Raw genomic sequence first — 13,407 nt, forward strand, 5'->3', positions numbered from 1 at the left:
GTACATAGTAAGAGCACAGTAACCGCTGCCTTACTCTGTCCGTTGTTTCAAGGGGCAAAAACTAGCAAACGAACGCTGTTCAGTGGCGAATGACAGTGCACAAAAAAACTAGCAAACGTACGCTGTTCAGTAGCGAATGACAGTGCAAAAGTTGAAACAACTTAGTGCCTTAGTTTATATAGACACTTGTAGACGACTGTAACTCTAACCTCCATTAGGCAAAAAATGCGGCTTGTATCCTCTTGTAAGACTTGTATTTCCTAAAACAAACCGAAACAGAGCTTCTAGGTCTCTGTAGGACGTAAATCTGCACCCTTCTGACTGTTTCGGTGACAGCCCCAAACTCCAGTTTTGGAGCTGAGACTCAGGCGTGGGCGCCCTAAGAGCTCCATCTTTACCACACACCCGGACTATATCTGGTTGCAGGCGTTTTAAACCGGTTTATATCACCATTAGCGTTGCTATTGAGCTTAATTGTTGTGGCTAGTACTAAACTAGCTTTCCGAGTGCCAACACACGACCTGGGCCACACATTCCGCAAGTCCGATTCTTAACCCAGGGAACATAAAACCTAAGCTGGGAAAGAAGTGATGGAAAAAATCGACAAGAAAATGTGTTCAGATTAGTCGGGGGTTTTGATATATTTTTTGCACGCTGAAAACATTATTTACAGATAAAGTGCTGGGCCGCTCGACCCCACAAAGCGGGATGCAGGCTGCAGCTCCTTGTCAACTGATCATTCTGGCTGGCTCTTGAGTTAACAGCAGTAAGTATAGGTCACTTACGCAAATATAAGAAATTTTTTTGGGTCTTTTAGATTCAGGCCAACAGCCGACCAACAGTAACAGCAGCTGGTCTTCTCTCTCCGGCAGTCGCCACGTCGCCAGCGCGCCTCGAACCGGAGCACATCGAGGGTCTCTGCTTCCTGCGTCGCTGGGGTTCGTTTTTTTGAGGCGTTTAGACATTTGCACTAGTCCTCAGCGATGAATGAACCATATTGGGCGAGCAAACATTAGTGGGCTGCCCGCAGCCTTGTAGCCCCCGCGGCTGTCCGCGGCGACACATGCTGGAAAATCTGCATCACTGGTAGCAGAGGGCATGACCACTGGGTAAGATGCTACAGCAGTTGCACCGGCATCGATGCCTGCCGCATTTGCTGCTTCTACTGCTGCAGCTGGCAGCGCAAGGGCACCAAGCTGCCAGCGCTTCCTCGGAGCGCTCCGCAGAGGCGGAGCTACAAATGCCTTCTCAGTCAGACTTCCACTGGTCTTTTGCTGCGAAAGGTCCTGAGATCTCAGCAGCAGGCTTCCCTCAGCCGCAACAGTTTTCTTTCTCGGATTATGCTACAGGCGCAGCCGCCTCTGCGGCAGCTGGAGTGGCGGCTGCGGAAGCAGCAGGAGCAGGCCTTTCAATAGACCACACAACAGCATCTGATCGGGATCTTCTGAGTCGTCCGCCCAGCCGGAATGTATCTCTCCCCCGAAACCGTTACCGGGAGCTGCTGGGAGACATAGGAGACATATCCGTGGAGGCCTCAAGCCCCACCCTGGACCAGCGGAAGGGCAGGATTATCAGCTCAAGGTTATGGAATTGGGGGATTAAGGATCTGTATGTCTTTTTGCTTCTGGGGATCGCCGTGTATGGGGTGCTGGCGCTGCGGGATAAGCTGGAGGCCGCAGCCGTGGTCAAACAGCTAGCCACTGTGGAAACCGCAGCAATTGAGGCTGAGCAGCTAGCTGCAGCTGTGGGCACGCAGGCTTCTCTAGCTATCAAGGATAATATTCACAATACAGTGTTTGATGCTGTGGAGGCGAGCGAGGAGCTGCTGGTGCAGCAGCAGCGACGAATGGTTGTGTTGCGGGCTACGGAGAAAGAGCAGCAGCTTCTGCAGCAGATCAAGGCGCTCATGAAAGACTCTGTAGATCAGATGCGGGAAATGCTTCAGCTTTCAAAAGAAACCATGAGGGAGGCCGCTGCAACCTTCCCCACGGCCACGCCGCCGGTGACCTGGATCAACACTGTGGGGAACCACCTAAAGCTGCTGATGGGGGCAGATTACACAGGGGCAGTTTCTACGCTGCTGCACTTGCTCGAAGATGAGAACAATTACTTAAGAGCCCGCATCCATGCCGTGAGGGACATTTTCTTGGCCGAGCCGGTCTTCGGGAGCGAGGTGGAGGGGTGCCAGCTGTCCACAGCCCTGCACCACCTGCAGTATGGCTGGGCGCTCAAGAAAGGAGCCAACCTGGGTATTGCTGCAGCTGCGGATTTGCGAGATAGCACTTTTGAGGCGCTGAAGCGCGCCGTCACCAACAGCCTCGAGGCGCAGAGGCAAGGCTTCGCTTTCGGGGTGGAAAGGGTGCGCGCGGTGCTGCGGATGTACGGGGCCCCCGGCGATGGCTTTTCTCGCATGCCGGCCAAAGAAAGTGTGGAGCGGATGAAGGAGCTGCTTGCAGCAGCCGACGAAGTGCACGGCAAGCTCGTGGAGGCCTCAGCGGACGTCCAGACAGAGGACACGGTGGAAGCTCTGACTGCAGCAAGGCTCTACGCAGAAAGGCTCCAGACGGAGTGCTCAGAGATCCTACATGAGTGCAACGAGCTCATTAAAACCTGGCCGAGCCCTGGAGAGCTGGTGCTGGCGCAAGACCTGATGCAGGCGGTGGCCAAGGGGCCTGTGTGCTTTGCTGAAAGACAGATAGTGGCTGTGAGGGAAATAGTGGCGGAGGTGGAGGGCCGCATCAAAGAGGGAACTCACACAGAGCAGCGGCGACTGCGAGGCCAGCCCTACATTTGCACCAGCGTGACGGAAACACTACTGGGCGCGCTGTCAGCTGCGGCCGAAGAGGCCTCCGCTGGGCTGGAGGGGTGCGTATCGTTGCTTAGAGAAATACAGCGAGCGGAATCCGTGAAGACCGCCATAGAGCTGTCTTGTAAGGCGCTAAACTACTTTGTTCCTGTGGTGGAGGCTCGTCGCAAGGCCGAGGACCTGCGGCTCCAGTTCCTGCTGCTACATGCGCTGGAGGTGGAGATTGCGCAAAGCCTAACTGTCGTATCTGCCTACGAGAAGATCCCTCAGGAAGCCTCGCCTGAAGCCCGCGCCCAACTAGAGAAGCTCAAAAATGAGATGAACACTGAGGAAGCCTTTGTCGAGGTGGCTCCTACCCTTCTCAATGTAGCCAGAGCTACAGCACGCATGAGGTTTTTGGCTCTGAAGATTCAAGCGCACTCGCATGCTGCGGCCTGTGGCATATCCGGAGACGTCGACATCCATATAAGGCGCCGAGATGCCAAGACAGAACATACCGAGCGACAATCGTACTTCAGAACGTGAAAAAGCGGCGCGAGCCATGATTCCGCATTGCCTCCAGCAAGATTTTGTGCCGCTGCACAGTATGCCGCCGCTGCTTCTATACAAACTGCGTTTTATGAGACATTTGGTCGTTATTCATGTGTAGGAACAGCTGGCTAACAGTTACAGTAAAGGGATTCATGGATTGTTCCTGTGCCAGGGCTTCATAGGGCGGCGGCGGGCTTTGCGGGAGAGACGAAAAGGAATAAGCAGGGATAGAAGCAAGGAAGATGCACTTGGAAAGTGGAGAAGAAACAAAGTGGCACAGCGGACGCGCAGAAGAGCACAAAGGGAGCCTGACCGCTGCTGGTACGTTGGTGCCAGCAGCCTTCGGTCTGTACAGCGCTAGCGGTCGATACAGTTTTAGAGCGACGGTCGCAGGAACATCACCTGCAGGGGTGCTTGCAATGTCAAGCTTGGTTCTGCGCTTTGTCGAAGCCGACTTAAGCTCGGAGTCTCCTGTTAGTAATGCCCGCCCGTCCTGTCTTGTCCACCTCGCCTCCCCCCTTAATGTTCAGTTATTTTTGAAGTTTCTCGGCTAGCGAAACTGGTTGACTGCCTCCTGCGGCAGTAAACGGCTGCGGCTGCTGCTGGTACTGTGGAGAGGTGTTTTTATGATGCTGACTATGAGGATGCTGTCGAAAGGCTTCGACGCTTCCAGCAAAGCGGGCCCCGGCCACCGTTTCCTACGCTACAAGACGCAGCATCAAATAGCTTCTTTCGAGGAGGCTCCAAAAGAGACAAGAGATATAGGTTGCCGCTGTACTATATATTTGTAACACGCGCTCGCCTTAGATTCACGGCATGTACTTCCTTGTGCCTGTGTGGCCCTGTCGCTCTTGGGCTGGCTCTGTCGCTGAGATGATTCTTATTCAGCCATTTATGGCCTCTTGGCGATTTTCTTTTCGGGACTTCCGGTGTGTGTTTCAAAAACAAGGGTCTTAATGCGCCACCTGACTCGTCAACGGATATTGTGTGCAGGATGCTTTCTACGCTATGGAAGTTCAGAAATAGAATAAAGAGGATGAGCGAAGGCTGTATTTGCTGTTGTTTGCATCAAGTGATATCATTCCCACAAGCAAACAGCAGTAGTTTTCTTTCCCTCTTTACGGGAACGTTCCTTCCGTAGCTCGTCATATATTTCAAATCTTCTCTTGACTGGCGACTGCGGCGGCAGCGGCACTAGCAAGAATACGAAGAATAACAGCGTGTGTACTAGGAAGGACGCTTTCGAGCGATACTGGCTTGTTTGTTTTGGTACACTAAGAGTCAGTGGACGTTGAAACAGGACAGGCACAATTAAGGAAAGCTAGTGGAGGCAGTCCCGTGACGTGTTTGAAGAACACATGGAACAAAAAACAACACTATCACCAACTAAAACTGTGAATGAAAAAGGTGGAATACTCAGGAATGCAAACCTAGTGCTGTGCGACGTCAGCAATCGAGGAATGACCAGTTGAACCGAGCACTGTGCTCCGAGCAAGAATACTATTGAATTAAACTTGTGCGCAAAGACTATAAAACACGTCTTTGGGGGAATATACAGCATGTAGGTGTAAAAGTAGGATAAACGAGGAGATTCCCCGATAAAACAGGAGGAAGTCAGCACAGCGAAAGTAGCAAATCAACAAAACGAACTAGCAGAGAAGCCAAGTCGGCATATCACCTGGAGCAGAAATAGACGGGAAACAGTCTTGGAGGATCGCAGAAAGAGCACACCGGACGGCCGGTCCCCAGAACGAACTTCTAAACAGAATCGGGAAGGACAAAGGCAAGCCGCCTGGAGAAAAGGATGTAACCAAGCATAGCTGTTTGCTGCCTATGCACACGAAAATAGGCAAAAAGCGATCAGATGCGAGGATACGTGAGGCACGAAAAATCGACGATTATAACGTAGATCTCCATTTGAGCTGCGAGTAACACTGAGAGTCTCGGCGCCAGCTGCTCCATGCTCTCTCTATCTTAAGGGCTGAAAGTACTGCATGGCCTGTAGTGTTCGTTTATAGCCCGTGTGTCCCGCGGCTTATCAAAAAGGATTATAAAACACTTGCAATATTTATCCGTGGACAGTATGAGATACGGGCCCAATGCACAAGAATTCCTAGAAGCTCAGATCTGTCGACCACGAAATGCGGAACACTGCAGGCACTTTCGGCACGCATACGCGGGCGTGGATTATTTCAATGGCTTCATGCAGGGGCTGATTCTCAAAGTGATTCTATCTGCATGCCATGGAGAGGTCACTTCTGATAGCGGCTCTATCTGCCTTGAACACTAATGCTTCGCTGTAGCTCTGTGGAGACGAGCAAAGAGAATTACTGGTGCACTCCAGGCACACAGGCAGGCCCTCGAATAAGCAACACTGAACTGCTGCGCTTGTCAGGAACAAGAATGAAACGCGTATCGTAGGTAGTGGAGTAGCAGCGATAGTGCTTTATTGTGGTCATTTAGTGCCGTTAGTAAGTGCACAGAGCCCTTACTTTAAGCCGGTGCACAGACGCATAATGGAACTGAAACATTTTAAGACGTAATTAAAGTTAAAAAAGCAGCCTTCTCTTATTAAAGACTCGAAGGTCCGAAAACTTCGAGAAAACCCTACTTCGATACAGAGTCCTTGTGAACGTGTTCCTCTTACGCACTTGGTCTAGAGATGCCCAGTGAACACTAAACAAACATAATTTTCAAAGGAGAGGATGCATTTATGACTAGTTACATATGACAAGATTAATTGCCAGCCTTAAAGCTAGTTTCATTGGCTGGCACTGGGAATGAACCTGACCGGCCTTTGACCGTGGCAGCTAGCTAGAATGGCAGCTAAAAGATCCATGGGGCTGGTCTTCCACACTGAAGCGTCAGCATGCCTTCTACATTTTTAAAATTTACTTGTCTAAATTAGATTGGTTGTCTTGAAAGTACTAAAATTCACCCACTTTTAGTGATACTTTGAGGGGTCGTCTGGGCGCAGGGCATTGCTCTCCTGTGCTGTGGAAGCAACGAGGCGCTCTCATTCTTTCATTTTTCCTTCCCTTTTCACTGCCAGATATTTGATCTTTTCACTTTACTTATTTGGTACTCCTTTTGCTTGTTTGCAAGTTTCCCCTGGTGGAATTTTCTAAATATGACATAGGTGATCGAGGGTTACATAGGTGATCGAGGGGTCGAAGAAGAACCCCATGAACACCTCGGAACTCTAGTATTTTTTCCCCTGCTCTCTTTTTGGCTTTTTAGATGATGCCCACTTTAGCGGGCCTGTTCAGCCTGTGGCTCCTACTGTTTTCGGGGTTGCGACTTGAGGGTGTCCTGTGTAAAGACGGAGTTACGAGCGGGGTTCAGAAGGATGCGAACGTACGCACTGCGGACTCTGCAAATCCCCAGCGTGGAGTCAACAAAAGCTTCATAGGAAACTTTGAGGATATTACTTCTGACGAAGCGACGGCAAGGCCTCATAAGCCCAGCTTCATTGGGCCGAGCGTTGAGGTCATTGGCACCGGGGAAGACGATAGCACAATCAGCAGAAGCACCACCACCACCACCACCACCACGACCAAAACTACAAATACGACACAGACGTCCACAACTACCAAAGCTCCCACAAAATCGTCACCTAATCTGTATGTAGAGGCCCTGAGAGCGAAAGGTCCCTTCAGTAGTTTCGAGCCGTGGGAAGCGGACAATTACTTTGACCTATTAGACCCCTTCGTGAACCTTTCTACAACAACCACAACAACATCAACGACAACAACAACAACAACAACCACAACGACGCCCGGTGTTCCCGTGGATAGAAGCTACCCCACAGAAATTGTTGAAGTTGGCAAACCGTTTCAAGAAGAACTGGAACGCTGCAGATCTACCCTGCCGATAAGTGCAGTTTCACATGGAGAAACTGAATTTCTGTTGAGAGGTGGCTGGAATGTACAAGTGGGAGAAGGAGGGAAGACACTTGATTACAATGCAGTGTCAGACGACCTGCGGCCTCCTCCACGGTGGTTAGTTGGGAGACTCTGGAGGGCTTTCCGGAGAAAGATCAGCATACCATATGAGTTCTTCAGGATTGTTTTGCCCATGCCGCAAGGCTGTTTTTACATTCCAGGTGATGTTGGGACTGGCGCGGCCGCCATTGGAGATCAGGAGAGAGTCACAAGCATTCGTGTGCGACTATCTCCCGAGATCTTTGTCACCTTCGGAGTCTCTTCTGTACCACCACCTGTTACTCCTGTTCACGCCGAATTCGGAAAGGGGAAATTCATGGCTGTTGGAGATTGCCTTTTCGCCATGGAGGTTATTAGGCCTATTACAGCGGACAGTCTGTTGCTGAGAGCTTCAGGGCTGAGAGCAGTTGTGGAGTCTGTAGACCACAACGGCGTATCCAGATTTCCAATTCAGAATTTTGAAATCCCTTGCACGTGCCGTCCTCAACGAATGGGTCTGGTCAGCTGGTGGGTGGGCGAGGGCCCTAAAGGCTTCCCTTACGTGCTGTTTCACGTGGGTTATGATGGGGACAGCAGGCCCGATGCATGCAGCAAACAGCAAATTAAGAAAGTGCCTCTTGGAGAGCTAGATAAGCAAGTCGTGTACAATGACACACCCTTTTATAAAATCGAATAGCGGAAAGGACAGCCGCACCGCAGGTCTTCACCGTGAATGCAAAGGGATGAACACGTTTTCCTGGGCCTGGCCCAGAGCGCATGATTTTTCCGGTCCATTGGCTGTACGAAGACGAGCAAGGTAAGTAGTATTGCCGAAGGCGGACTGGCAACTGCAGCGAAGGTTGCAGCTGCTGGTTACAGACAAGAGCAAAAAGTAATTGTGTCCCAGTGCCTCTCCCACTTGTGATGGCAGGGCATCAGAACTATACACATCTGTGACCTGGTAAATCGTGCGCAGACGGCGCTCGTTAGCTCCTATCTGTTGGAGTTGACAAAGTACATTTTTAAGCATGGGATCACTGTCGGCTACTACCTGCTGGAGTTGACAAAGTACATTTTTAAGCGTAGGATCACTGTCTAAAGAGAAGCTTTACCTAGTTGAAGGTGTTCTACTGAATCTGAACGTATACAAGGACTGCTGGGAGTGTGACCGGAGTCGTGGGCCACCGAAAGAGGCAAAGGCTGCACGCTAGAGGTAACGGGGTTTGAGGGGCGAGAACAAGAAGCCCGGCACGGAAAAGACTGCCTAAAAAGCCTCTGAGGAACCCGACGATGTCAGCTACCCCTCATATTACGCTCGAGCTACTAGTAGTAGGCCTTGCCACGTTGATGGTGGGACTCCTACGGGACTCCCTGGTGTGCGCACACAGCAGCGGGGTTAATTCCACGCAGCTTTGTTTTTTCTTATGGAGACAACTACTCTTCGTGACTTATATGATTTAGCATTGCGGGCTGACACAGACACCATATGCTGAGGTAAAGACCTCGAGTTCCGTTGTTACAAGCCTTGTTTGACGTCATTCGCTCAACTCGAGAGCCACCTGCACTGCATTGCTGAATGCCGCCTGGTTCGCGGCTTTTTTCAACGACTTTTCTTAATTTTATTAATTTTATTACTGTTCGCTAGCTGCTGCCCTTCGCGGTTGATAGTAACACTTCAGATCAAGGGGCCAACGCGGCACAAAAGGCTGACCTTTAAATTCAAATTCAATTTAAGTACTTCTGCAGCAGATCCACACGACGCCGTCAGTCTTCAACAATAAGTAGATTGCGGAGATATTTTAATGGGGAGGACGTTTCAAACAGCACAGCTTTGCAGCTAATGCACGTTCTGTAGAATCAATAAATATACTGGCAAACATTCCATGAACAAATGGGAACACAGACGAGACGCTAGTGGCAATTGAAAAGACACAAAAAAGGTTTGTTTGCGAACGTCGTTCCGGAGTAGTGCCTATCCTGTTGGTGCCGTCTGAAATGTTCACACGCTTGGCAGAGCGGGATGCCCCTTGCTATCGTTAGTCGCGATCCCACGCTGTAGCTCTGCTCCCGTGCTCGTGCCCACCGCAGCAGTCACACACGGTGCGACCCCTGGAGTCAATTTAAAGACTGACGCTGAGTACGGCGCCCCCTCAAGGATAGATTTTAGAGCCCGCAAATCAGTATCGATGTACATCAGCAGGTCTGAAACCGAAGCGGGAAGGCTGTGAACATCACCCGTACAAATACGACCCGACGTAGCTCCCTAAAACGCTGCACAGCAGCAGGGACAGCAGCAAAGCATTACGTTAAACAGCATCGGCGGCAGCCTAAATGGATTTTGTAAGCTAGGGGAACGTTAACCAGCAGCAGCTTACTCATTGCACTCCCCAGCCACAAAGGCAAGGGCTTGGCGCATTGCATCGATGTGACTGCCCAGCAAGCCCGCTGTGGACGGATCCTCCCTGCAGCAGCAATCACAACAGAACCAGTAACAACAGTACCACAAACAGCCGCTCCCAAATGAGCAGTGCCCACAACAAGTGCTGCACACGTCTGTGTCAACAGTCGTCAGTGCTCGCGGCGTTGCTTACGAGTGGTCAGCTGCAGCCACAGATTCACGGGTTCTCGCAAAAGTGCTCTCCAGCGGTGCGTCTTTCTTCTTCAGGGGCTCGCGCTGCAGCTGCTCTGGCTGTAGGTGCGACTGCAGCTGTGGGGTGTTGATGACGGTAGGGGTAAGAGGCGGAGGCTGCTGGATGAACCGCGGAGCGCCCTTAGAGCTCCTCATTGTCCCCGTCTGGACTGGACTGGTATTGTTACCCCTGCTTTTTCTGCTGCTGTTGCTGCTGCTGCTACTGCGGGGGTCACCAGCGGCAACAGCAGACGTTGGAGTGCCTCCTCTCCGCACAGCCAGAGACAAAGCGACTATGCACTGCACTGACTCTATGGGGGGGAATTTCAACAGACGGCGCAAACAGCTGCTGAGGTCACTTTCCAACAAATGCTGGCGAATAAACTTCAACATCGCAACAGCAAAGTAATCAACCAGAGGCAGTCGCTCAGAAGCTGCAGTAGCAAACTCCTGTGGGGTGCGCGCTGGTACTGTGGACTTTGCTGCCACTGCAGGTGGAGCTGCAACTGGCGAGCTTGCTGGTGTCGCTTGCTGCTTGGTGGAGAGCCAACTATCTGAAAAGAGGGCATCCCATATAAGTAAAGTGTCTTCAACATGAAATTCCCGAGAAAACAGAAGACGCAGCCACCGCAGCAAGAAGAGCTGAGGCTCGACCCCAAGCCCTTCTAGGTGTAAGTAGACTGCAGGATCGGCCTTAGCTAACAACGAATTGAACACCCTGCTGCACCTCAGCAGCACAGCAGACTGCCCTGTGGCTCTCGAATGCATCGGAGGGCCTCCCCCAAGAGGCCCGAGGAGGCTGTCCTTGACCTCAGCAGGTGCAGGCTCCTTCTGGGGAGGCAGATACATGGAGCGCAAGCAGCAGCCAGTCATCAAGCCATCAAACAGGCGAAATGCATCCGCTTCTATATGTGCTGGATCTGCGGAAAATATGACGGAAAAGGCCGAGTCAGTATCCCCTAATGGTGACGAAGGGATGGCTTCGCGAGCGCACGCAAGGTACAGCACAGCCAGCACCTCATTCATGCCTTGTTTGTAAGACACGTCGGTGTTGCTCTTTGCCCAGGCGAAGAGAACTCTTTGTAATGACCGTCGTGTCACCTCCCGGTTGAAGATTTGCCTCTCAGGGTATGTACGTTCTATGTCGCGCCAGATCTCCTCCTGCAGCTCCTCATCAGCCTGTTTCTGGCTCCAGGGATTTCCAGCGGTAGCAGCGAGGGGATGGAACCTCTGCGGGTCTAGTGCGGCTAGCTGGCTAGCTGAAAGCTGCTGCTGGCGCCGAAGAGACTCGTACTGCTGCCGTTGCTCTTTCACCTGCTCAGCCCACTCCTCAAGTGTATCTCCACTTAGCAGTCCAAGCAGCCTGGCCCAATGCAGCCTCCTAAGAAAAGGGACTACCAAGCGTTCCCCTTGAGCAGGCGTCCCAGAAGAATCCCCAGCTACGGCAGCTTCGAGCTGTCGCTGTAGGCGAACGATGTCTAACTGCTGCCTGTCTACAGCGTCCCCGTACAAAACATGCTCGGCCAGTGTTTTGAGGGGAAAGTTCGCCGTCGAGTGCTCTACTGCCCGTGAAAGGGCCGGCAGCACATCGGGAGTAAGCTGCAGCAGCCCGACCTCCCCTTCAGGGGCGGTGTCGTCCATGGTTAAGGCTGGCTTGTGAATTTGTCACTCCCTGGTTGTGGATAACTGTCAGACACAATGCAGCGGGAAATGGTAATAGGAAAAATTCCTGGCCCAAAGTGCTGGGGCCGCCTGACGTGCCGTGAAGCAGCTCGTTTTGAACGAGTAGAACCCTTCTCAAGATACAAATCAGGCTCGGGAAAATGCATACGACACAATAGGCGATAGATGGCCCATGTGGGAATGACTCAAGCTGTCAATGAAACGCCTGAGGTGTACCCATATTGAAGCGCATGCAGACAGCGAGGCGTTGACTGAAGGCCATCACAGAAAAGCCCGTATTCGTAGCTCAGCGTGCCCATCTGACAGAATAATTCGAGCCCTACGCAACCACGCAAGCTGAAAATGAACAGAGCTCGCATCAGTTCGGCTCTTGTTGCTGAAGAAAAGGACTTGAGCGACCAGCGCAACCGCGGCGACTCAGCTCTGTATATCCGACCCTGGTTACCTTTGACAAAATTTTCGCCACTTCAATAACTCATGCAGCTAATTTACAGGCAAAAGGGCTGCCAACTGCGGCCCGCGCTGGGCCTTCCTACAACAATGGTGGCAGCGGTCGGTAGAAGGCCACGAGCTTGCATGCTGTGCAGCTGCCTCAGTGTCAGAAATTGTTATAAGCAAAGGAAGAGGCGAATGCGCCGTATTTTGCTCATGAATTTTGAAGATGAGCCATTCACAACCACACACGTACACACTCTCGTGTCATATGCTCGCAGTAGATGCTGCTCGTGCTCCATGACGTCTTCGCTCAGGAAACTTCTAGTCCTAAGTCAAGTCTTCCACAAAAATTATGCACTTGCTGATTTTATAGTCAAGACGACATAAACACTGACACGTGAACCCCGCCTCCTAGTCGCCTTACTGCGCGTTCGTTTGTACAGTGCCCACACATAACCCACCGAAGCTGTGGAGAATGTCATGCCTTGAATAACGGAACACGTATTCGAATTTTTTCTTTTGGCGTGTCAGGGCCTACTCTACTCATCGAAATGGCACGTAGCCCATGCATCTATAAACATGAGTGGTCTGTTACAGGAGTGCAGGGGCGCATATTGCTATGAAGACTGATTCATGGCGGTGAAACATCGCCTACACTGCAAACGGTAACTTGATATTGGAAGTGCCTCAAATGAGTGTCTTATTAAAAGTAGCTAGGCGATTCGTGGTGCTGTTGCTAACTGCCGCACTCCCATGGCTCCCGATTTTGCGGACATTGCCAGCCTGCTCCTCGGCCTCACACAAAGAGGCATCCAATTCCAGTGGGTAGAACTTGGTAGACACACTCTAAGACGTCTTACTCAACTTGTAATCGATTGGGCGATCGTACAAGCCACAGACACCACAAAGCCCACACATAGTGCACCAGTGCACCGCACTATATATGGGCTCATCAAGCTCTGCAGTAAAGGCCGTACTCAAGCAAGCACGCAAACCAATGGGCTTCTACAGCCAGATTATGAGCCGAGCTGAGCAGAAATATTCGGCACGCCATTAAGACCTTCTGGCCCTAAAATAATGAAGGGCCGGAGGGACAGGGTCCTGCGGGCAGTGAGGCCAATGGCTTCTGGCTGGCAAGAAGAACTAACACTCGAGTGCCCAGCACGGCACCGGATGAAAAGTGCAGGGAGATACCACTGAAGCCCTTGGCAAGTTGGATTTCCAAGGAATGTCATTTGGACCCCAATACTATACCTTTGGTGAGTAAAGATAAGTTTAAGCTTATCTGGGCAAAACACGAGAGAAATGTAATAGCGAAGCTCAGCTCAGCTCACTAGACCAGCGGCGCAACAAGCGTTGGTCAACTGGTTTCTCAGGAGTAAAGGTTGATCCGTGAGGCT

The 13,407-nt window shown here is 51.5% G+C and overlaps 3 protein-coding genes across 3 annotated transcripts; 2 read left to right on the forward strand and 1 right to left on the reverse strand.

Moving 5' to 3' along the window:
- Positions 1-1,114: 1,114 nt before the first annotated feature.
- On the forward strand, positions 1,115-3,331 carry ETH_00012390 (uncharacterized protein; the record flags this gene model as incomplete). Its single annotated transcript, XM_013375480.1, has 1 exon — positions 1,115-3,331. The coding sequence occupies one exon, from the start codon at positions 1,115-1,117 to the stop codon at positions 3,329-3,331; it is 2,217 nt and encodes a 738-aa protein (XP_013230934.1).
- A 3,246-nt stretch (positions 3,332-6,577) lies between these two features.
- ETH_00012395 (uncharacterized protein) lies at positions 6,578-7,957 on the forward strand (the record flags this gene model as incomplete). The annotated part of the gene is made up of 1 exon (XM_013375481.1): positions 6,578-7,957. The coding sequence occupies one exon, from the start codon at positions 6,578-6,580 to the stop codon at positions 7,955-7,957; it is 1,380 nt and encodes a 459-aa protein (XP_013230935.1).
- Positions 7,958-9,259: 1,302 nt separating this feature from the next.
- On the reverse strand, positions 9,260-11,530 carry ETH_00012400 (TBC1 domain family member 5 homolog B, related; the record flags this gene model as incomplete). The annotated part of the gene is made up of 3 exons (XM_013375482.1): positions 9,260-9,482; positions 9,636-9,722; positions 9,852-11,530. The coding sequence occupies 3 exons, from the start codon at positions 11,528-11,530 to the stop codon at positions 9,260-9,262; spliced, it is 1,989 nt and encodes a 662-aa protein (XP_013230936.1).
- Between the last annotated feature and the right edge of the window lie 1,877 nt (positions 11,531-13,407).

Source organism: Eimeria tenella, genomic scaffold, assembly GCF_000499545.2.
Source record: "Eimeria tenella Houghton genomic scaffold, Eth_scaff28, whole genome shotgun sequence".
In the NCBI taxonomy this organism is placed as follows: Eukaryota; Apicomplexa; class Conoidasida; order Eucoccidiorida; family Eimeriidae; genus Eimeria; species Eimeria tenella.